The sequence below is a fragment of the Oryctolagus cuniculus genome, chromosome 1 (genome assembly GCF_051225735.1).
Source record: "Oryctolagus cuniculus isolate XC-2025 breed Fujian yellow rabbit chromosome 1, ASM5122573v1, whole genome shotgun sequence".
Classification (NCBI taxonomy): Eukaryota; Metazoa; Chordata; class Mammalia; order Lagomorpha; family Leporidae; genus Oryctolagus; species Oryctolagus cuniculus.
The window spans coordinates 69,554,134-69,579,294 of record NC_142867.1 but is presented as its reverse complement, the minus strand read 5'-3'; the positions used below and the strand labels follow the sequence as shown (position 1 = coordinate 69,579,294).

At 42.5% G+C, this 25,161-nt stretch overlaps 1 protein-coding gene across 9 annotated transcripts in view; it reads left to right on the top strand.

The window, feature by feature from the left end:
• NARS2 (asparaginyl-tRNA synthetase 2, mitochondrial) overlaps positions 1-24,728 on the top strand; it is a 149,213-nt gene extending 124,485 nt beyond the window's left edge. For 7 of the 9 annotated variants that reach the window (XM_017344384.4, XM_070075951.2, XM_017344379.4 and 4 more), the window contains 4 exons: positions 2,570-2,707; positions 16,313-16,410; positions 18,633-18,659; positions 24,192-24,728. In XM_017344384.4, coding sequence (XP_017199873.1) covers positions 2,570-2,707; positions 16,313-16,410; positions 18,633-18,659; positions 24,192-24,336 — 408 coding nt within the window. In that variant the 3' untranslated portion in view covers positions 24,337-24,728. The remainder of the gene's footprint in view (positions 1-2,569; positions 2,708-16,312; positions 16,411-18,632; positions 18,660-24,191) is intronic. The other 2 variants (XM_089331741.1, XM_070075945.2) reach the window with 1 other exon arrangement.
• The last annotated feature ends 433 nt before the right edge of the window (positions 24,729-25,161 follow it).

Here is a 25,161-nt window from a genome sequence, read left to right as displayed (position 1 = left end):
ACTTCTATCCTCAATGAGTTGTATTATGAGAGTTAACTGTAAAAGTAGTTCTCAGACTGTGTGTGTGTGTGTGTGCATGTGTGTGCAAATAGTTGAAATCCTTACTTAGTATAGATTTGGTCTTATGTGTACCAAGTTAATTGAAAATCTTGAGAAAGGGACTGGGAAGGGGAGAAGGAGGAGGAAGGATGGGAGTGTGGGTGGGAGGCTGGGTATGGTAGGAAGAATCACTATACTCCTAAAATATATTTATGAAATTTCTATTTCATAAGTATATTCTGTGAAATATTACTGTGGAAGGCTGGGCATTTGAGCAAGTAGTTAAGCTGCTGTTTAGGATGCCCCCATCCCATTTCACAGTTCCCAGATTTGAGTTCCTCTCCTGATTCCAACTTCCTGCTAATGCACATCCTGGGATACAGTGGTGAAGACTCAAGTATTTGGGTCCCTACCACCCACATGGGAATCCTGGATTAAGTTCACAGCTCCCAGCTTGGCCATTGTGGATATTCAGGGAATGAACCAGCAGATGGGAGCTCTCTGTGTCTCCCTCCATTTCTGTCTTTCTGTTTCTCAAATTAAATTTTAAAAAGAATATTACTGTGGTAATCAACTGATTGAGTATTTCCCAGAATATATTCTGAATGATATTAAAAAGTTACAAGAAGGTTATATTCTCAAATAAGCTTTGGTAACATATTAAGCAGGTTTCTTTTCACTTGAACAATATAGAGCCTTTAATTTGGGGAAATAAATTTTTAAAGATTTGTATATTAATTTGAAAGACTTACACAGAGAGAGAAGGAGAGACAGAAAGAGGTCTTCCATCTGCGGGTTCACTCCTCAATTGGCTGCAATGGCCTGAGCACCACAGATCAGGAGCCAGGAGCTTCATTGGGGTCTCCCACATGGGTACAGGGGCCCAAGGACTCAGGCCATCCAGAGAGCTGGATCAGAAGGGGAGCAGCTGGGACTAGAACCGGCACCCACATGGGATGCTGGCACTGCAGCCAGCGGCTTTACCCGCTAAGCCACACCGCCAGCCCCTAGGGACAAAAAAATTTAAGAATTCCTTTTCTTAGAATTTTACAACATTTAGTAGACAAAATAAATGTTACTATGTTCAAAGTATATAATGTGACAATTTTATATATGTATATATTGTGCGGTGATTGTTAAAATCAAATTAATTACCCCAGGCCAGTGCTGTGGTGTACATAGTAGATTAAGCCTCTGTCTGTGACACCTTCATCCCATATGGGCGCTGGTTCTATTTCCAGCTACTTCACTTCCAATCCAGCTTTTTGCTATGGCCTGGGAAAGCAGTGGAAGATGGCCCCAGTGCTTGGGCCCCTGCACTCACCTGAGAGACGCGGAAGAAGCTCCTGGCTTCTGGCAATGGATGGCTTCACTCCGGCCATTGCAGCCATTTGGAGAGTGAACCAGTGGATGGAAAATCTCTCTCTGTGTCTGTAACTCTGCCTCTTCAAGAAGATAAATAAATCTTTTGAAAAAATAAATTAATTACCATGTCCATTAGCACCCATGTTGTACATTAGCTTCCAAGAACTTGTTCGTCTTATAACTGAAAGTGTGTGCCCTTTGATCAGCATCTCTCCTCCTCCCCACCCACTAGCACCTGGCAACCACTGTTCTGCTCTTCTTCTGCAGAGGCTTTTTGTCTTATCAGGAAGGCTGGGTCCAGATAGGCTGTATGATTTATGAGTGGGTGTGTAGTTGGTGATAGAACAAGTCTCTTCATTCCTATCACAGTCCTTTTCTCCTATAATTAAGATACAACCAGACAAGTGTGATTTGGAAGATAATGATAAGAGTATCAACATTTCTCTTCAGACTCTTTTCCTAACACCAATTCTGTCCCCAAGTATTAACAGTCACCTGTGTGTTTTGTATTTATAATGAGCTCTTTATGTAGTTTTTCATTCACTGTTTGTCTCCTACCCTGAAAGTGTCATGAAATCAGGTATTATAGCTTTTTCTTACCATCATATCCAGTACTTAGCCTGGTTCCTAGAATTTAATAGGCACATTAGTATTTGCTAAATAAATAAACAGTGTTATTAAATATTTATCAACGATCATCTGAGATATGAATTGACTCTTATTTGAAAAGATTCACTGAGAGAAGCCAGCTAGCCAAAGATAAGCTCAATGCTAGGATAACATTATCTTCCGTCATTTAATTTCCTGAGACTTAGGAGCAGTAACGTGGAAGACGCTCTAGGCGATATTAATAACCACGGTGATTCTGGAAAGGGGGCCTTGTTTTCCCACAGGTGCTGATCGTCTGCTGAACACTGCTCTCTGAGCTGGGGACAGAAAGCATGGTGTTTACTGGTTTCAGCTTTCATCTTCCCAGGCCTGTGGCTGTTCATGTTAACAAATCTCTCCAGTTTAGTCAGCTGTGTAACCTCAGCAGCCAGCTCCACACATTGTTGAGCCTCAGGGAGAACAAGCCCTTGGAACTGATTCAGATTGTTTTTGGGTGCTTAATTGAGTATTTCTGCTCTGTCTTCTCTTTTTGGTCATTTCTTTTTCCTCATTACAGTGGGGTGCAGATCTGCAAACTGAACATGAGAAGTACCTGGTGGAGCACTGTGGCAACATTCCTGTCTTCATCATCAATTACCCGTTGGCACTCAAACCTTTCTACATGAGGGACAATGAAGATGGCCCTCAGCACACAGTAAGAGCCATCACCACAGAGTCCGGGTTTTCCCCTCGGCCTAATTTGATTTGGCCTTTGGCATGTATTCTTACTTTATGTCCATCACCCTTTCTGTCTCTGAAAATGACAAAGCTGTTTAAAGGCATGTGTTGAAAAGCATTCCCAAGATAGATCCCAGGGTTCTATAAACATGCTTCCTCATTTGCATCCCCAGGTGTCCTTCTTAGATGAGCAGATGCAAGTGTAGGTTTTTGTGGTGGTTGTTTAGTTAACTGAGAGGAAGTGACCTAGAACACAGGATAGCAGTACCAGGTTCCTATCCAGTTCAGTACTCCTGTGAGGGAAAGTACACTGGGCAGCACATGATGGCCGTGCTATACTCAGGCAGAGGAAGAGCTCTAGGTTTTTGTTGTTGTTGTTGTTATTGTTTTTGTTTTTTATAATGATGGCAGCGTGGCATACAGGGAAGTCTGGTGACTTTAAACTCAAGTGCTCTTGGATTGTAGTCCCATGTCTCTCTGTTGTAAACTATGTAATCTTACATAAACTACATAATCTCATTGAGTCTTAGTTTCCTGATGTGTAAATATGAATTATATTTTTGAGTTTTGAGGATTAAATTGGGTAATGTGGGATCAGTGTTGTGGCATAGCAGGTAAAGCCACCACCTGTGACACCGGCATCCCATGTGGATGCCGATTCAAGTCCCAACTGCTCCACTCCCAGTCCATCTCCATGCTTGTGTTCTGGAAAAGCAGCAGAGAATGGCCCAAGTTCTTCGGCCCCTGATGTCACGTAGGAGATCGGGGTGAAGCTCCTGGCTTCTGCCTGGCCCAGCCCTGGCCATTGCAGCCATTTGATTTGGGGAGTGAACCAGCAGATGGAAGATCTCTTTGTCTTGTCTCTCCTTGTCTCTCTCTCTCTCTCTCTTTTTTTCTCTCTCTCACTCACTCACTTTCAAACAAATAAATCTTAAAAAAAAAAAATTAGGTATGAAAAATACCTAGCATAGTGTTTAGGGTGGTAGGTAAAATAGGTGTGAAGTTGTCACTTATTACATTCTAGATTTTTATGAAATCTTTATCATAATAAAGCACAACAGTATCATAATATTTGTATGATACTATATCATAACATACTATAAGATTCTTTAAAAGTCAAGTTTCTTGTAATCTGTTTTTGTTTTTTTTTTTTTTTTTTTTTTTTATTTGACAGGTAGAGTTATAGACAGTGAGAGAGAGAAAGACAGAAAGGTCTTCCTTCCATTGGTTCACCCCCCAAATGGCTGCTACGGCCGGCACTGTGCCGATCCTAAGTCTGGAGCCAGGTGCTTCTTTCTGGTCTCCCATGCGAGTGCAAGGGCCCAAACACTTGGGCCATCCTCCACTGCCTTCCTGGGCCACAGCAGAGAGCTGGACTGGAAGAGGAGCAACCGGGACTAGAACCCGGCGCCCATATGGGATGCCAGTGCCACAGGCGGAGGATTAACCAAGTGAGCCATGGCACCGGCCTGTAATCTGTTCTCACAAATACTTCTACCTTTAGCAATAATAGTAGGCTGGCATTTGGCGCAGTCTGTCACTGTAGTCTCACACCTGAAAGCATTATAATGGGACTTTATGTGCCTCCATACACAGGACTGCAGTAGTTATTTGTGTATCCTATAGATTTCTAAGGACTTGTTGCCAATTGGTTTCTTCTCATTTCAGTCTTCTGATTGCCTTAACTAAATAGCTTGATAGTTAAAGCAACTAAGATAAAAGTGAATATAGATGCCCCCTAAGTGTTCTGGGAGAGTATTAGTGAAGTATAGCAAAGGAAAGAAATTCACGGAGTTGGGAAATGGGGGAAACTGAATTTGCAAGATTAAAAGAAAATCTGCTTAATTAAGAAGGTATGTAGAGGTTGGTCAGGGATGAAGATGCCTGCGTCCCATTAGGGCTACTTGGGTTCCAGTTCTGTCTCACTCTAATTTTGCTTTCCTGCTAATGTGTACCCTGCTAGAGACCAGTTGATTGCTCAAGTCATAGGATTCCTGTCACTCATTGGCAAGACCCAAATTGAGTACCAGACTACTGGCTTCAGCATGGCCCATCCCTGGCTATTTTAGGTATTTGAGGTGTGAACCAATAGATGAAAGATCGGAATCCCAATTTCCTCGCCTTTCAAATAAATAAAAATAAATCTTTTTTTTTTTTTTCCACAGGCAGAGTGGATAGTGAGAGAGAGAGACAGAGAGAAAGGTCTTCCTTTGCCATTGGTTCACCCTCCAATGGCCGCCGCGGCCGGCGCACCGTGCTGATCCGAAGGCAGGAGCCAGGTGCTTCTCCTGGTCTCCCATGTAGTGCAGGGCCTGAGTACTTGGGCCATCCTCCACTGCACTCCCTGGCCACAGCAGAGAGCTGGCCTGGAAGAGGGACAACCGGGACAGAATCCGGCGCCCTGACCGGGACTAGAACCCGGTGTGCCAGCGCTGCAAGGCAGAGGATTAGCCTGGTGAGCCGTGGCACTGGCCAAAAATAAATCTTAAAAAAAAATGTTAAAGGTTGTAGGGGAAGACATGGAAGAAAAGATTAACATAGTAAACCAAATTTTTAAAGTTGTGAGTTGTCATCTGAGTATTAAGTATAAAATAATGACCTGTTTTTTAACTTTTATTTAATAAATATAAATTTCCAAAGTATAGCTTTTGGATTACAATGGCTTCCCCCACCCCCATAACTTCCCTCCCACCCACAACCCTCCCATCTCCCACTCCCTCTCCCATCCCAATCACATCAAAATTCATTTTCAATTATCTTTATGTACAGAAGATCAATTTAGTATATATTAGGTAAAGATTTCAACAGTTTGCACCCACACAGACACACAAAGTGTAAAATACTGTTTGAGTACTAGTTATACCATTAATTCACATTGTACAACACATTAAGGACGAAGATTCTACATGGGGAGTAAGTACACAGTGACTCCTGTTGTTGATTTAACAATTGACACTCTTGTTTATGGTGTCAGTAATCACCCTAGGCTCTTGTCATGAGTTGCCAAGGCTATGGAAGCCTTTTGAGTTCGCCCACTCTGATCTTATTTAGATAAGGTCATAGTCAAAGTGGAAGTTCTCTCCTCCCTTCAGAGAAAGGTACCTCCTTCTTTGATGGCCCGTTCTTTCCATTGAGATCTCACTCACAGATATTTTTCATTTAGGAATAATGACCTTTTTTTAAGCTTTTTATTTATTTGTTGGAAAGAGTTATATAGAGAGAGAAGGAAAGGCAGAGAAAGAGCGAGATCTTCCATCCTCTGATTTACTCCCCAGTTGGCTGCAACAGCCAGAGCTGCACCAATCCAAAAACCAGAAGCCAGGTGCTTCTTCCAGGTCTCCCATGCAGATGCAGGGGCCCAAGGACTTGGGTCCTCTTCTTACTGCTTTCCCAGGCCATAGCAGAGAGCTGAATCGGAAGTGGAGCAGCCAGGACCCAAACCGGCGTCCATATGGGATGCTGGCACTACAGGTAGCGGCTTTACCTGCTATGCCACAGCGCCAGCCCCAGATAATGACTATTGAGTACATACCTGGTGCTGCTAGACCTGTTTCTCCCTTGTGTTACACAGGAGACTGTTGCATCCCAGTCACTTGTGCAGGATCACACAACTAAGATGTAGCGGCAGCAGTATGGCACGTTTAGTGGCTTTGCTAGAACCTTGATCTTCTGGAATAGTGTTTATGTAGGGTGGAAAAAAAAAAAAAAAAAGATGAGCTTATAGCCAGGAGACTTCAATTTTGATCTGGTATCCACCAGTAATCTTTCTGAGCCTCATTGTTCTCAGGAGATCATAGTTAATCTCATTTGCTAACAGGGAAATACAAATTAAAAACATAGAAAGATGCCACTACTTTACCAACTAGAATGGCTAAAATGAAAAGTGATGCCAATTGTCAGTGGCAGTATTAGGAAATGAAACACATGAACTGGTACAGTCCCTTTGGAAACTTTTTGGCAGAATCTACTAAAGCTGAATACATGCATATTCTATGATTCAGCCATTTCTCTGGAAACTGTATATGTGAGAGTGCTTCAAAAATATCATGGAAGTTGGACATAAAAGATAAGTTGACTTTGATGCAAAAATTTTTAGAAATCCATACATAAGAAGAATCCTCCAAATTTCATAGAACATACCTATTGTGAAAAAACTGAATTTTCTTGCCATGTAGTAATATAGGTTAGGAAAGAGTTTCCTTTTGGTAGGGATGGTAACCGAAGGAGAACATGAGAACTTTTCTGGGTTTTGATACCATTTCGGTTCTTGATCTGGGTGGTGATTCCTAGTGTGTTCAGTTTGTGAAAACATGTAGCACTATATAGTTGTTATTTGCACATTTGTTATACATTAATAAAAATCATCCCAGTGATCAGATGAACTAATATTTGTTGAATTTCTTTGAAGATTAAAACATTATAAAAATATTAGAGAAAGATGGGAGGTAGATTACTGGGGTGATAAAGATGACCAGTTTGGTGGGAGCAAACTGGAGTGGTTGAATGCCACAGATTTCTTGGCCTTTATTCAATAAGCCAATATAGAGGAATCACTTATCTTTGTAGATGATGTCAGGATGAAAAGATTGACCTGATAAGTACCATACAGGATAGATTGGGGAAAGAGAGAATTCAAGATGAGTAAGATAGTTAAGGAGCTCTTGCTTATGATGAGGAAATGGGGAGATGAAATATTAGCTAAGGCCGGTGCCACAGCTCACTAGGCTAATCCTCCGCCTTGTGGCGCTGGCACACCGGGTTCTAGTCCAGGTCAGGGCGCCGGATTCTGTCCCGGTTGTCCCTCTTCCAGGCCAGCTCTCTGCTGTGGCCAGGGAGTGCAGTGGAGGATGGCCCAAGTGCTTGGGCCCTGCACCCCATGGGAGACCAGGAGAAGTAGCTGGCTCCTGCCACTGGGTCAGCACGGTGCGCCAGCCGCAGTGCGCCAGCCGCGGCGGCCATTGGAGGGTGAACCAACAGCAAAGGAAGACCTTTCTTTCTGTCTGTCTCTCTCACTGTCCACTCTGCCTGTCAAAAAAAAAAAAAAATTTAAAAAAAATTAAGAAATATTAGCAAAGGTCACAGCAATGAAAATGGAGAAACAGAAGTGAAACGCAAACATTCCTGAAGAATATTTAGTGATCTATGAAATAAATTAGAAGTGGAAGATAAGAGAGAGAGGTATCTCAGGTGATTTCCAAAGGTGAGATTTTAATTACAGGGACAGTGTTGTTTACAGAAATATCTTCCTCTCTCTAGTGGTGGAACTTATATGTGAACCTTTATGTAGATTCCCAGTTGATATTTTCTTCTGGCTTATGTGAAATTTAGAGCTTCCGAAGGAAGGAAGAAATGTAGTAAATCTGTCTTGGCCCTAAGGGAAGGGGAGTTTTGTTTTGGAGAACAAGGTGAGAATTCCATTCTTTTGAAGCCATTAATAACTTTGTAAGCTCTAAAACTTTTTCCTCTTTCAGGCAGCAGAAGTTATCATGATAACTTATCAAGATGCAGGCCATCTGCTGTGTCTGGAAGGCTCTCTTTCCTACTTGCACCTACTTGTTTTCAGCAGCCAAGTACAATCTATATCAGCAATAAGAGCAAAAGTTCATAGAGGCTGAGACCACAAACATGTTTCCTATGGTTTGTGGAACATTTGATTTCTCTGATAACAGTATGTGATGTTTCTCCATCATGAGTAGCAGCCTGTGAGAAACCAAGTACGGAGGCATCCAATTTGTGTTTTTCATCAATATTCTGAGATAGGTGGGAGGAGAAATGGCAGAGGGAAGGACATTAAAGTTTTTTATATTTTCCTTTCTTTGAACTTAGTGTAGAAAATGTTATGTAGTAAAGGCCTTGTTCCTATCCAGCATATTTGTTTTTTTAATTCAAGTTCTGGGTTTTATTTTCAGTACATTGATTGGAATCAAAGGGTCAGAGTCAGAAGGGAGTAGCATAAATAGAAACCAGGGTTTGTTCAGCTTGAATACCAACAGAAACTATTTCTAGTCAGCATGCCGCTGCAGCTGTGTGACCTAAGCAGAATCAAAACTCATACCCAGTCCATGGAAAATGTGCCAGGAAACACTGTGGGCCTAAAAGCTAGGTTTTGTGTAATGCTAGGGGAGTTAGGGGAAGGTATGTGGAAGCTGTCTGTAGCCTTCCTTGTTTTCTGTGCAGGAAAGTCAAAGGACAGCAGAGCTAAAGTCCTTCCACTTACTTCAAGTCTCCCAAAAACCATTGAAACACAGTAGAGATTTTTTAGTTTAAAAAGTCTCCATGTTTGATCTACTCTAAAGAAGACTTTTCACACTGCAGCTCATATATTTCCTGTTGATAGATTTAGCTCTGGTCCCTGTTTAATATGTAGTTCATCAATCCCAGTAAACACCAGGCCTACAGGTACTTAGTGCAGATTTGCTGGTCCTGCCTCGCTTTCTCTTTGAACCCTGCCTTTTTCCATAAAGTACACACGATTGTTGATCCAGACGAACTTTTAATATTTCAAGCACATGCTGATTTTTGGCTGTGATTTAAACAGGTTCCAAGAAAAACACTGACATAGATTAAATTACTTGGGTGATTCCTGTGCCATTACTTACCATGTTGTGTAGAAATAGCCTTGGATGAAACTTACAAACAAGAGTAAATAAGTATGCTTTTAGTCATCTAATTAAAACATACAAATACTTCCTAGAGGGAAATTTAGAAGCTTGCACTTGTATTCCCCAGGGGCAAAGATGATGGACTGTGGCTCAAGACGTGCTGTAACAGTCCAGCTATTTGGAGATCCTGGCATGCAACAGCTGAATGGGCAGAAAATGGGTGTCAACAATAGACCAGGTTCAGGGTCACCTTTGTTGGTAGCTTTCTGACTTTCCAAGCATACTGAAATTGGCTAGAAAGGCTATGAGTGTCAGTCAATATCTATACTTTTGATAGTGACCATGGTCAGTAAGGTTATTCATAATACTTTGTATTTTTCTTGTGGTTCTCATGTTTTATGGTTAGTTACAATAAAATCTAATCTCTGCTACACTTTTTTTTATCCATGGACCTTCCACACGTTACCTTATCTGGATTAACTCCTCCTGTCTGCGCTGCCTAGCCAGGCCCAGACTCATATAAGCCACAGACCTACCAGCCCAGAAAGGCAAATTGTAGTCACAGGCAAATGTTCTACCCATTAGCCTGTTTTCAACGTGTGTGCTCTCTGACTGACTGATAATCATTTAGCAAACACATAACCAAGTTTTTCTCATTGCTTCTCTAAGAAGTTTGAATGAAGCCCTCCACATTTTGCACACTTAGCATGTGCCTTTTGTGTCCATTGCAATCCTGGAGAAACAGGTACTTTTTGTAATTATTATTCCTCTAATGACCTGAGGGAGACACAAAGTAGGAAAATCTTACCTGTAATTGCAACCTTAACTCAGAGTGATAAAACTTTGATGGGATTGTTCCAGTGGTCTTTAAGAAATGCAGTGTATATGTGTGTATGTGAGAGAGAGAGAGAAATACCAAGAGAAAATGCAGCTTTGTGTAACATGTCTCTTTATTTATAATTTGTACTCAAGAATCCTCTGCTATAACTTCTTAGAAAGTATGTTGAAGCTCCAGTTTGATTGGTTGGTAAAAAAGCTTCCAAGTGTCAGAATCTGATAGGATTGTAGGGAAAGTAAAGCTAAAGGATCAAAGAAGAATCTATGGGAGTGAGAAGGCAAGGCCTTGGGTATTTATTTTTCATTTCTTTTAAGATTGGTTTATTTGAAAAGCAGAGTTAAAACAAGAAAGGGAGAGGAAGAGAGGGGTAGAGATCTTTCACCTGTTGATTTCACTCTCCAAATGTCGGCAACAGTCAGGGCTGGGCCAGGCTGAAGCCAGGAGCTTCTTCTGGGTCTCTCAAGTGGATGCAGGGCCCAAGGACTTGGGCCATCTTCTACTGCTTTCCCAGGTGCATTATCAGGGTTAACTGGATTGGAAGTGGAGCAGCCAAGACTCAAACCAGCATCCATATGGAATGCCAGTACTTCAGGCAGTAGCTTAACCTGCTGTGCCACAGCACCAGCCCCTAGGGTATTTCTCTTGACAGAGATAAATGTGTGCCTGCCAAATAAAAATAATACTGTTTGATCATAGAACATTTATGAGGCATCATAAAGGTACAGATACATTAAAAGGGGGAGGAACACTCTCTGTGTCCTGGAGTCATAGAAGAATTCACCCACTTGAAAATATGAGATTTTCAGACCACATAAACAAAAAAAGAACATAAGATGGGGCCCAGCACTGTGGTGTTGCAGGTAAAGCTTCCACCTGCAATACCAGCACCCATGTGGACGCTGGTGTGAGTCCCAGCTGCTCCACTTCAGATCCAGCTCCGTGCTAATGTGCCTGGGAAAGCAGTGGAAGATGGCTCAAGAACTTGGGCCCTTGCACCCATGTGGGAGACCTAGAAGAAGCTCCTGGCTCCTGGATTTGGCCTGGCCCAACCCCGGCCGTTGCAGCCATTTTGGGGACTAAAGCAACAGATTGAAGATTCTCTCTCTCTGTGTCTATCTGTCTCTTCCTCTCCCTTTCTCTGACTTTCAAATAAATCTTATAAAAGAACATAGATGATGTATGTATTCCTCTGACATAGCACAAAATTAGTACCAAGTAAAGATGCAGTAGTGATGTGGGACTTTATTCAGATGTCTTCTAAAAATTTATTGAGCTGAAAATAGCATATTTTGATAAATTCTTTCATACGGATAAGAATCTCCCAGAGTATGATGAAGAATATAGGAGAAGTACTAGTCTGGCCTTAATTCTAATTAATCATGAGGAACTGATTGAGAGAGTAGGAGTAAAGAATCCAAGTAGACGAAAGAAAAGCAGTGTGGAAATCTGTTTTGTTGTACAGAAAGTTCTGCCTCTCCCTGGAAAGTATCCTTCTTTGCCCTATTGGCATGAGCTTGATCATGTGACTTGCCTTGGCCACAGAATTGTGGGACATGCAGGCATTGTTTCTGGACAGATGTTTTTAGTACTCTCCCTTGGTCTTTTTTCCTTTTGACAGAGAACAGCAATAAATACCTCAGGAAAAGGCTGTACTGTCAATTTCAGACCAGGTTGGATACATAGTGTAAGTTTAAGGAAAAAAAAAAAAAGCCAATTCATTGTTGCAAACTAGTAGTTCTCAGGGATGATTATGTCCCACTCCATTCCCCAAGGGGATATTTGGCAATGCCTAAGACATTCTTGATTGTCGTAGCTAAGGGAATGCAACTGGCATCTAGTGAGTAGAGTCCAGTTCCACTGCTAAATATCCCACAATGCACAGTACAGGCTTCACAACAAAGAAGCATTTGCAAAAAAATGTTCTTAATGCTGAAATTGGTAATACTGTTACAAGATTTCCAGATTGGTTGCACTCAGAACATAAGCTAGCTGATTGTAAATTATATAGTAACTGTCACCTTAATTTTATAGTAGCCAATGCAGAAATTATTTGGCATAACCAGTTAGATATCTAGAAATCAGATTTGGAAGAAAGAATTTTTTTTTTACTTTGAAGAGCAGAGAGAGAAATAGATCTCCCATCAACTGGTTCACGACCATGATGCCCACAATAGTCAGGGACAGATCAGGCCAAAGCCAAGCGCTGGGAATTCAGTCCAGGTCTCCTTTGCATGTGGCAAGGACCCAGTCACCACTCAGTGTCTGTCTTAGCAGGAGGCTGGAGTCAGGAGCAGAACTGAGATCAAACTAATACACTCTGACGTGGGACTTGGTATTTTAACTACTAGGCCAAATGCCCACCGATCATTAATTTTGATTACGTTATCCCACCAGCTTTTTGAGGTGTGCTCGTAGTTGCAGCAAGACCAACCAATAAATGGCTCTGTTTTATTTGTTGTTTGTGGATTACATAGAGAAAGCAGAACAACTGAACAAGGATTGTATCATCTCATCACTGGCTAAGTAGCCTCATCTGAATTATAGGCTTCGTGTTCTTCCTTGATAGCTGATCCTCCAGCATGCTTTTGAGGCAGTAGACTTTTCTAGCCCTGGCTCCTAAGCTCTGTATATCCTTACATTATCAAAAACAGTTACCACAGAGGCCAGTGCTGTGGTGTAGTAGGCCAAACCTTTGCCTGTGGTTCATGTCCCAGCTGCTCCTCTTCTGATCCAGCTCTCTGCTTATGGCCTGAGAAAGCAGTAGCAGATGACAAACGCTTGGGCCCCTATACCCACATGGGAGACCTGGAAGAAGCTCCTGGCTCCTGGCCCCTGGCCCAGACCAGACTGTTGCAACCACTTAAGGAGTGAAGCAGTGGATGGAAGATGTTCTCTCCTCCTTCTCCTCCTCCCCCCCCCTTCCCCTTCCTCCTCTTTCTCTGTAACTCTTTCAAATAAATCTTTATTTTTATTTTTTTATTTTTATTTTATTTTATTTTATTTTTGACAGGAAGAGTGGACAGTGAAAGAGAGAGACAGAGAGAAAGGTCTTCCTTTGCTGTTGGTTCACCCTCCAATGGCCGCCGCGGCCGGCACGCTGCGGCCGGCGCACCGCGCTGATCCAATGGCAGGAGCCAGGAGCCAGGTGCTTTTCCTGGTCTCCCATGGGGTGCAGGGCCCAAGCACCTGGGCCATCCTCCACTGCACTCCCTGGCCACAGCAGAGAGCTGGCCTGGAAGAGGGGCAACCGGGACAGAATCCGGCGCCCCGACCGGGACTAGAACCCAGTGTGCCGGCGCCGCTAGGCGGAGGATTAGCCTAGTGAGCCGTGGCGCCGGCCCAAATAAATCTTTAAACAAAAGTAATGAGAATGAGGTATTGTTAATCTTATTTTCTGTTAAGTCTATCTTAATCAACAATTCTGAAATCAGGCAGGCGTTGTGGCTTAGCCAATTAAGTTGCTGCTTACCATGCCCACATCCTATTTCAGAGTGCCTGAGTTTGCGACATGCCTCTGCTTCTGATCCAGCTTCCCACCAGTGTATACCCTTGGGAGGCTGTGGCGATAACTCAAGCACCTGGGTCCCTGCCACCCATTTAGGAAACTCAGATGGAGTTCTTTGGCCCTGGCAAAGCAGAGCAAAGTTTAAGTAAGGAATTTACAATATAATGTGACATATTCAATAATTGAAATGTGTTTTATGGATTCCTTTCATTTACTGCACTAAATATTTGTAGAAAATAAGAAAATAGAGGGGACCGGCACTGTGGAGTAGTGGGTAAAGCCCTGCAGTGCCGGCATGCCATATGGGTGCTGGTTCAAGTCCCAGCTGCTCCACTTCTGATCTAGCTCTCTGCTATGGCCTGAGAAAGCAGTAGAAGATGGTCCAAGTCCTTGGGCCCCTGCACCCACATAGGAGACCCAGAAGAAGCTCCTGGCCCCTGGCTTCAGATCAGCACAACTCCAGTTGTTGCAGCCATTTGGGGAGTGAACCAGAGGGTGGAAGACCTCTCTCTTTCTCTGCCTCATCCTCTCTGTAACTCTGACTTTGAAATAAAAATAGATAAATCTGGAAAAAAGAAAACAAATATTAATAAAAAACAGAATTTTTGAAAATTTGTAATCCCATCACAGTAGCAACGCAGTATCACATTTTATACATCAATCTTTTTTATATCCATGCCTAAAATACATCTAGTACTCTGTTTTTGACAAATTGAATTTTTTGTTATTATAAATAGTGCTATAATAAACATCCTGTGGGTTAATCTTTGTTTGCATCACTTATTATTTTTTTAGCATTAGTTCTTAGGACTGCTGTTGCTGACTCAGAGAATATTACACTTTTTTAGTGTTTGAGAATCTTGGCTTATCTGTTCTCTTATCTACATGGTTTATGTTTTTGTGTCTTAGCATTGTGATGAATCCAAAATGGTATCTTGTTGTTTTAATTTGTACTTCTTTGATTAATCATTAATATTTATTTCATATGTCCTAAGAAAATACTACAAATTAAGCTCATGGCCAATTAATTTTTTAAGAGATTTATTTATTTATTTGCAAGTCAGAGTTACACAGAGAGAGGAGAGGCAGAGAGAGAGAGAGGTCCTCCATCTGATGGTTCACTCTTCAGATGGCCACAATGGCCGGACCTGCGCTGATCCGAAGCCAGGAGCCAGGAGCTACTTGGGTGCAGGGACCCAAGGACTTGGACCATCCTCTTTAAATAAAAGATTTATTTATGTTTTTGAAAGGCAGAGTTAGAGGGAGAGACAGAGAGAAAGGTTTTCCATTCACTGGTTCACTCTCCAAATGGCCACAACGGTTGGAGCTGGGCCTAACTGAAGCCAGGAGCCTGGAGCTTCTTCTGGGTCTCCCCTGTGGGTGCAGGGCCTGAAGAACTTGGACCATATTCTACTGTTTTCCCAGGCACATTAGCAAGGAGCTGGATCAGAAATGGAACAGCTGGGACTTGAACAGGTACCCATACAGGATGCTGACACTGCAAGCGGCGGCTTCACTTGCTTCACCACAGTGCTGACCCCGAATGTTAGGTTTTTTTATGTGATTTTATCTCTAGTAAATTCTTTTTTCAGTATATGAGAACAAAAACTGAAAGGGAATGGCCAAAGTTTAATTGTTTCTGCACAGTGACGTGATTTTTAATTTTTAATAATTTTAAAAAATATTTATTTATTTGAAAGTCAGAGGGACGGAGGTGGAGACAGAGAGTGATCTTCCATCTACTGGTTCAATCCAAGTGGCCACAATGGCCAGGTCTGAGCCAGGCTGAAGCCAGAAGCCAGGAGCTTCATCTGGATCTGCAACCTGGGTGCAGGGGCCCAAGCACTTAGACCATCTTCCACTGCTTTCCCAGGCCATTGGCAGGGAGCTGAATCAGAATTAGAGCAGCCAGGACATAAACCTGGCACTCACGAGATGCTGGTGTCATAGATTTACCTTAGCTCTGCAAGCCACAGTGCTGACCCCTATTTTTATAATTTTAATAATTAACATTTAATATTTGATAAGTAAACCCATTTTTGTTAGGTACAGAAAGGATTTGAGAGTGGAGATGAAGCTTTCCACCTGCAATTCAGGTAGTCTAATTGTAAAGATTATATGAAATGTTGGACATTGAAACAGGGAATATAGACAGATAAAGTAAATGAGAGATGTAAAGTCTTGGTTAAACAGTCATTCAAACAATGTAAAAAAATATTCCATGAGGCTGGCACTGTGTCTCAGGAGGTTAATCCTCCAACCTGCGGCGCCAGCTTCCCATATGAGCACCAGTTCTAGTCCTGGCTGCTCCTTTCCGATCCAGCTCTCTGCTGTGGCCTGGGAAAGCAGTGGAAGATGGCCCAGACGTTTGGGCCCCTGCGCTTGCATGGGAGACCCAGAGGAGACTCCCGGCTCCTGGCCTCAGACTGGTGCAGCTCCAGCCATTGCGACCAGTTGGGGAGTGAACCAGTGGATGGAAGACCTTTCTGTCTCTCCCTCTCACTGTCTGTACCTCTGTCTCTCAAATAAATAAATAAAATCCTTTTTAAAAAAAAAAAAATCCCACTTGCTCAGAAGCTGACTGTTGGAGCCAACTGAAAATGTAATGCTATTTATGATTTTTTTTTTCTTTTTTAGGTTGCTGCTGTTGATCTTCTGGTTCCTGGAGTTGGGGAACTCTTTGGAGGAAGCCTCAGAGAGGAACGGTACCATTTCTTAGAGCAGCAATTGGCCAGGTATGCGTGAAATGTAAAAGAAACACACTTCAGAAATTGGGGGTGAAGCACTGAAAGGTAGTCCTGATGGAGCCGGCACTGTGGCATAGAAGGTTAAGCCTTTGCTTGCAGTGTCGGCATCCCATGTGGGCGCTGGTTCAAGTCGTGGCTGCTCCACCTCTGATCTAGCTCCTTATTAATGCGTCTGGGAAAGCAGTGGAGGTGACTCAAGTACTTGGGCCCCTACACCCACATAAGAGACCCAAAGAAGGCTCCTGGCTGCTGGCTTTGGCCTGGCCCAGCCCTGGCCGTTTGGGGAGTGAACCAGAGGATGGAAGCTCTCTGTCTGTCTCTTGCCTTCTCTCTGTTATCTCTGTATCTCTGCCTTTAAAATAAATAAATCTAAAAAAGGAAGGGAGGGAGGAAGAGAGGGAGGGGCTTCTCTCTGTTATCTCTGTATAAGGAAGGGAGGGAGGGAGGGAGGAAGTCCTGCCGAAGTAACAGGGGAGCACGTGCGCCTTCTATCTTACAGACCTGGATCTCAGATTCCATGTGACCCTGAGCAAGTTGTTACTAATCTCTGAGCTTCCTTTCTGGAGCCTGGGACTATTAGAAGAAACAAGCCCTCAACTATAGTTGCCCACTGCTTATACATACGTTTCCCTATGGAAAGTAGCTTAATAAAAGGTTAATGATAAAAAAAAAAAAAAAGATTTTCCCCTCAAAGCTTGTCTACATTTTTCTCTTACCTGTGTTCTTTTTTATTTTTTATTTGCTGTTAATTTTGATTGGCAGACGGCTATGGGGACGTAAAGACAGACCAAACCAGGGAAGGAATAAAAGCGGAAAAAGAGATTTCCCTTCCTCAGGTTCTCTACTATGGAAAGGTCTTGGTTTAGTTATTTGCATAACTTTAACTTGCTATTTGGGACCTGGGAAGTGAATCCATAAAATACTGGAGATGAGAAGTAGGGAATCGAGTTTCTAATTGAACTTCCATTCCAGTACATGCATGATCTGCCAACTGACCACGACTTCCTCAACTAACCAAAGTTATTAAATTTGTGTTTTCTGTGATTTCCACTTTTACTTTGCCAGACTTAAAAAAAAAATCCTATATCTGTATGTATAATCCTTCTCTCCAGATACTACTGGGTTTCATTGTATCCTGGAAAACCCATAACTGTTTGAACATATCCTGTTAAGTTAGGCATTTGAGGCCTTCTTTTCCTAGTTGAGAAATGCAAAACAAGTTGATGCTTTTCCAAGATCCCAACCTGTAAATCTCCTGTGTAACTTGGTTTTGTAATCCCAGTCATGTGAAGGGCTCTGTAAGGCCAGCAAGAAAGAGCATAAATCGGTTCTGGACGACAGTCTGCACACAGCTACTACAGTGGTGGAAAGACGTGGGAAAGCTGTGGAATTAAAGATCAGACTCTGCACGGAAAGAATCAGGAGTCTCTGAGTTTTTTCAAAGGCACAATAAAAATCACACATGGCAAAGAACCTCATCTGTTGAAAGATTAATTGGTCTGTTTTCTTTGCTTGCTTCCTTCCTTCAGGAAACCTCTCTTCTAACATTAAATGTTTACCTAGTATCTGACAATGTCCAAATTTCTCTCTCCTAGTGAAGTGGGCATACACATATGTGTTTTCTTGTCTCAGGGGTCTGTCTGTGGCTGCTGTTCTTGTTATCTGTGTTTTGACTTTCATAGTCCTCATCTCTTCACATACACTGTGGTCCCAACCACATTCTTAAAGAGCTAAGGTTAATTTTAATTAGAGCTATAACATTTTATTAATATTTCTCAAGTTAGACAAGAACCAGTTTGCAACAACGTTATGAGGGCAGCCTCAGAAACTGCATTCTTGTTTCAGTGTTGTAAAATGAAACTTGCGTCTGTGTGTCCCTTGTCTGTGTGTGCCTCCTCACTTCTAGTAATACTAGTTCTTACGTCTCGGAACTGAAGCTCAGCTCAGGTGAATTCCTTTTTTGGGGTTCGAGATCGTATTTTGCTTCTATACCATTTACTGTCCATCCCATTCATTTGACAACTCCTTGGGTTGTTGGTTAACTGAAGTTTCAGCACCTCAACCATATTGCGTGTGATTTGAGAACATAAACTGTATTGTACACTTTTTTATTAAGAGCTTTTGACACACAACCCAGAGTCAGTGTTTGGTACTTAACATATATTTACCTTATTACCATACCCTGAAAAAAAATTGTTTTTCTTTTACAGATCAGGACTTACAGAAGCCTACCAGTGGTAAGAATGTGGCCCTTAATGATTCTTATTCTAGCTGTTGGTCTCAGTGTTTGTGGAAAAGTTTTAACTTGTATTCTTAAGCCCCTGTGTTAAGAGTGTTAAGGGACCCAGGAGCTTGCTTTCTCTCTGTGGGACCTGGAAAAACAGTCATAATAATGATTACCATTTGCATACATACTGTGGCTCAGATAATTGTCAGAATGTTTATGTATGTGAGGTCCTGTAATCATCACAACAGCCTGTCAGCTAGGTGCTGTTATTATCTCCTTTTCATTTCCCCTCCTAGCCTGAGGCCCAAAGATGTTAACCTAAGCAGGGTCACACAGTGAAAAGTATGGTTGTGGGCTGAATCACAAACCTTTGCTGTTAACCATTGTGCTTCACTTTTCTTTCATGTGAAATCAGGGACTTGAATGAAAATTTCCAGGAACTTACAAATCTAGGTGCTTAGGGAAGACCACCTGTCTGTGCTCATGCTTTCACTTCCCCAAAGTTGTTCTGGTTTTCTTTGTACAGACATTTCTTGAAGCGCTTTCCAATATATACAAGTGATTTATTTGTATTTCTATGGTAGCATCCCTTCACAATTGTGCAGTAATAATTTCAACAAGATTATTAATCCTTTTGCCATTCTCAGGAGGAGAACAGAGCAGGTTATACCCTTAGCTTTGGGTAGCATAGGAGAGAGGTTTCAGAGATGCTAAAGCTAACATTGGTTTCAGTAATAGCCTTTGAATGCCTCATATTTGCCTAATCACTCTTGTGTCTTGGTTTCTTTGACTATAATAATAATAACCACAATAGTAGGGGCTGGCGCTGTGGCATAAAGGCTAAGCCTCCACCTGCGACACCTGCATCCCACCTGGGCGCTAGTTCATGTCCCTGCTGCTTCTCTTCTGATCCAGCTCTCTGCTATGGCCTCGGAAAGCAGCAGAAGATGGCCAAAGTGCTTAGGCCCCTGCACCTGTGGGGAAGACCCAGCGTAAGCTCCTGGCTCCTGGCTTCAGATCTGCCCAGTTCCAGTGGTTGTAGCTATTTGGGGAGTGAACCAATGTATGGAAGATCTTTGTCTCTGTCTCTCCCTCTCTCTGTAACTCTACCTCTCAAAATAAATAAAATCTTGTTTGAAGAAATAACAATACTTCACAGGGTTATTGTGAGAATGAAATGTAACAATATAGGTTAGGTATCTCCAAGAGAAGAGGCTCAGTAAATGCCAGTTTTCTACCCCCATTTCTTCCTCTGCCATGAGCCCTGCCTGACAGAGCTTATGCTTTGTTTTTTCTTCTTCAATATGTATTTGAAAGAGAGAGAGATCTTCCATCCTCTGGTTCATTCCTCATTTGGCCACAACGGCCAGGACTGGGCCAGGCCAAAAGTAGGAGCCTGGAGCTCCATCTGGATCTCCCACATGGTGGCAGTGGTCCAAGCCCTTGGACCATCTTCTGCTGCCTTCCCAGGCACACAGCACAAAGCTGGATGGGAAGCACAACAGCCGGGACTCGAACTGGTGCTCCAGCATAGGATGTGGTCATCGCAAGTAGCAGCTTATTCCATTGCTCCACAATGCCAGCCCAAGCTTATGCTTTTTCACCCCAGAATATTTCTGTGTATAGCATTTGTAGTATATAAAAGCCAGCCTTAACGAAGGGCTGAATACAAATTTTAGTTGTTGGTTAAGTAAATGTTGGACTTTTCTGTTCTTTATTAATCATTTCAATGCTATACTTTTCCCAACTAAAGTTTTTGGTACACTTTGAGATCTTCACATATAAAATACTTACTATTTGAATTTACTTCCTTTTTTCTGGTTATCATAGTATATGTCTTTAAAAGTTGTGACAAACAGTTAAAAGTTTTTTTCAACCATGCACAGTTTATTCATAATATACATTTTCCATGAACTTTTTGAAGACCCCAGATATATTAAGAACTTTAGAAATATTTACAGGTTTAGTCTCTGCTAATATTCTACCCAACTGTGAGTTGCTGCCCAGGTGTCCATCAAAAGTTACTCACTTCCTTTTTCAAAATGCCATATGCAAATTTCATCGGTAACTTATTCCATGAATTTTGTAACATCTCCTCTATAGTCCGGGTACCCTACAATCAGTTAAACAATGGTCAAATACATAGACAAGGTTTTTCCATCTGTCAAGCAAAGGCAGGAAGAATGCTACAAACTGGATGCCTCTGCAAAATTCAAATTGCTGGACCTCAGAGGTTGACATTCAGAGGCTGAGGAGGTACTGTAGGTACTGGCTGTTTCCTGCTGCCTAGCCTGGAGGAGGAACTCAAAGATTCTGTAGGCTGCATCCACCTGGGGCCCCAGGGTGTGCTAGAGTCAGTGGATGAGGTGTTCCGCCGGGGCCAGGTCAGTGCCCACGGAAGCAGGCCCTGCTGATTGTGGGGCTTGTAGAGGCAGTGGGTGAGGAAGCAGTGACTCTGACTGAGTTGTTACTGGCTATAGTGATGGGGATTGAGTCAGGGGGTGTGGGGAGCAACTCGGACTAGACTAAGTTACTGGAATTAAGACTTATTCTATGCATCTGCTCTCCCACAATATGGCGCTGGGAGAGGAGAAAACAGCTTCTACGCAGCTGCCTCCAGTTCAACCAATAAACTGTAGGACCTACTCCTGATTGGAGGAGAGCAGCGTACTCGGCGTGTGGGCAGCCGAGTTGGGATTGGCGGAGGAGGACTATAAAGGGGGAGAGAGACGGCATGCACCAGAAACATCTAAAGGGAACATCTGAAGGAACACCTGTGCAGCCCCCGAGAGAGCCGGCCGGCGGTGTGCCGCTCCCCCGCGGAAGTGGGGAATGTGGCAGGGGGAACTGCCCTTCCACGGAGGTGGAAGGGACGGTAGCCAACCCGGGAAGAACCAGCAGCAAACCCGGGGAGGGCCAAGCAGACGAAAGAACAGCGCAGGGTCCTGTGTCGTTCCTCCATGAAGAGGGGGAGCGACATAATGGTGCCGTGACTCGGATGTGAAGCCTCGGCAGGGTTTAGTGTCGTTCCTCCATGAAGAGGGGGAGCGACAAGGGGGCAAAGGTCCCAGCCCAGACTGTTGATGGCCCCTGGAAGGAGACCCAAGGATGGATTGATTATGAAGGAGGCCTCCCTCAGAGTGGCTGGGCAAGAGGCCAAGCCGGAGTCATCACTGAGGACTGAGGAGAGGATGGAAGTAGACCCCAGGACGAAGGTCTGAAGTTCCAGGAGTGAGAAGTCAAAGCTAGGCTCTGGGCATGGGCCCCAAGAGAAAAATAGCCCAGGGCCCCAGATCCCTGGCCTGGCTAGGCCCAGCCTCTAGAGTTGAGATTAGAAGCTTTAGGGATGGATGTTAAAAAAAAAAAAAAAAAAAAAAAGCCAAATTCAAATTGCTGACATTTTTGCCAGGGTTTGGACACCAACATGTGAGAAATTTAGAACCAACTAAATCCTACTGCTAGACTGTAGCCAGCCAGCTCAGATCCTGCAGGCTCTGGGTGAGGCTGTTTGGCATGACTCTCATCTTATTTTGTCAATAAATTCAAGTGTACCTGTTTTCATGCCTTGTAAACTTACAGTTAATCTAGCTACCAAACATCTCAGTCACTCAAGTGTGTTCCTTGCATGATTTCTTAACAGTTCTTGCAAGTGTGAAGTTTTATACTAGATAACCCTGTCATACTGATCTCTCAGCTAGTGGCAACTCACCTAGTTGCAGTTCATTTTTATTTTAGAAAGATGGATACTTAATTCCAATTCCCTAAAACAGTAATATATTTAGCCATTATTAATAGTAGGGAACTAGGTGAGAGTCTTTATGCTTGGGGATCCAGATGGCTACCAGTTATGGTGTTTTAAGTTTTATTGTGGAACTGATCTATATTCATGTAAGTCAAGAATTTCCCCACTAAGTGACATAATGAAAATATTTGTGGGGTCTTCCTGTCTTTTTTCCCTACCTAAAATAATTTTACCCCATACCAGTGTGGCGGCATCTGAGTTTCAGTCATCCTGTTCCTTTTTCTAGATGTGTGCTCCTAGGTGGGAATAGAATGTGTGCTTCAGAGACTGTCTAGCATGCCAGAAAAATGACTCTGGGCACATTCACTAGGGCAGTAGAGTACTGGAAATCTGTCCTCATAGCAGTGCTCAAGAATATATTGTTGAGGCTTCAAACAGCAAGCCTTTATGTGGTAAGCACCTACTCTAGAACATTCCCTGAAGGTGAAAGGTTGAATCAGACAAACTTCCTGCCCCTGATAGAGCTTACAGTCCAATCAAGAGGCTATCTTTTTGTTTTTTTTTATTTAAAAAGAAGAAGAAAGATTTATTTATTTATTTGAAAGTCAGAGTTCAGCGTTACAGCGAGAGGTTTCCATCTGCTGGTTCACTTCCCAGATGGCCCCCTCTGCCAGGGCTGGGCCATGCCAAAGCCAAGAGCTGGGAGCTTTATCTGGGTCTCCCCATTGTGGGTGGCAAGAGCCCAGAGCCACTTTCGGCTGCATTCCCCAGACCATAGCAGGGATCTGGATCCAAAGTGGAGCAGCTAGGACACACACGGTGCCCATATGGGATGCTGGCGTAAGCAGCAGCAGCTTTACCACCTGCTCTGCAACACTGGCCCCAAGGATTTCTTTTTGTAATGTATCATGTAAAACTCTTCACTGTGCTCTGTGTATTGACTAATATTTTTTTAAGATTATTTATTTATTTATTTGAAAGAGTTACAGAGAGGCAGAGAGGGAGGTTTTTCCATTTGCTGGTCCACTCCCCAAATGGCCACAACAGCCAGGAGCCAGGAGCTTCCTCTAGGTCCCTACATGGGTGCAGGGGCTTGAAGACTTGGGCCATCCTCTACTACTTTCCCAGCAGAGAGCTGTATTGGAAGTGGAACATCCGGGACATGAACCGGATCCCATATGGGATGCCAACATAGCAGGTGGTGGCTTTACCCACTACACCGCAGCACTGGCCCCACCTAATATGCTTTTGATAAGGAAAAAGAGAGGAATGTTATCATTAGTATACCAAAAATTTTTTTTAAAATAATGTATTCCATATTTATTTTATTTATTTGAAAGGCACGGTTATATATAGAGATCTTCCATCTGCTAGTTCACTCCCCAAATGGCGGGGGCTTGAACCAGTGCTTAAAAAGGATGCAGGTGTGGCTGGCAGCTGCTTAACCTGCTGGGCCACAGTGCAGATCTCAGAATGTATTTTCAAGAAAACCAGTCAAGCTATTAGAAAATTTTCTTATAACCTCATGAGGCAAGTTTTCTGTATGAAAATTAACTTCAAAAGGAAAAGGATAAGTGACCAAAGCGCACAGCTGGGTGACAAGATCTGCTGTTTGAGTAAACTTAGGTAGCTAAATCACTTTAACGTCTTTGTTTCATTTGTCTGTGGAGGGGAAATACTGGTGTGCCACAGTGATGTGGGCAATAACGGGTGATTGCAAAATGCCAGATTGTGAAATATCAGATTCTGATATAATGTCATACAGTGTTTACAGGTGATGATTTCTGTTTTAAAACACAGGTACCTGGAACTTCGTCGATTTGGATCTGTGCCACATGGAGGTTTTGGGATGGGATTTGAACGCTACCTGCAGTGCATCTTGGGAGTTGACAATATCAAAGACGTTATCCCCTTTCCAAGATTTACTCACTCATGCCTTTTGTAGCTGGGAGGTTAAAGAAAAGCACCACACGGCCAGCTCACCACACATGAAGACAGGAGAATGTGTGTTGTGGGGTTTTTGGGATGTAGATTTCAACATATCGCTGTAAGAAATAACATGAAAAATATATATAATCATGATTTTCTTTAGCAAGTCAAGCACATTTCATGGAAAGATAAACTCCCTCAAAAAGAGATATTTATAGCAAGTGAACTCTCAAATCTTTTACCTTCATTAAGAGGAAATTGAGAAGCCGAACTAGATCATCTCAAATATTCTTTCAAATTCTAAGACAGAATGGGAGTCTGTTTTACCTTGTGACCACTTCTTTTACATTAGATCACTTGCCTGTGTAACTTTTGAGAACCAACTAGTAAATAAAATTAAATGTTGTATTTTTTTCTCCCTTGCTGTTTAATCTATGATAAATGCACATATTATTCTCAGTGTTTTGCTAAACATCACAGAAGAAAATATTCTCTTTTAGTGCCTTAATGTAAGGAATTTACTACTTTGCATTGAAATCTTTAATTGGATTAGGTGAAAAAAAATCACATTTAATAATTATTAACCTTTAATTATTAAAGCTAGTGAGATACTGAATTAATTATTTAAACTCTTTAATCACCATTTTGTTATAATTGTGTTTATAACTTAGCCAATAATCAGTAAAAGATTTTTTAACATTTATTTGAAAGAAACAGATAAACAGACCTTGCATCAGCTGGTTTACTCCCCAAATACCCACAACAGTTGGGTCTGGACCAGGCCAAAACCAAAAGCTGGGAACCCAATTTGGATCTCTTGAGTGTTAGGGACCCAACTAAT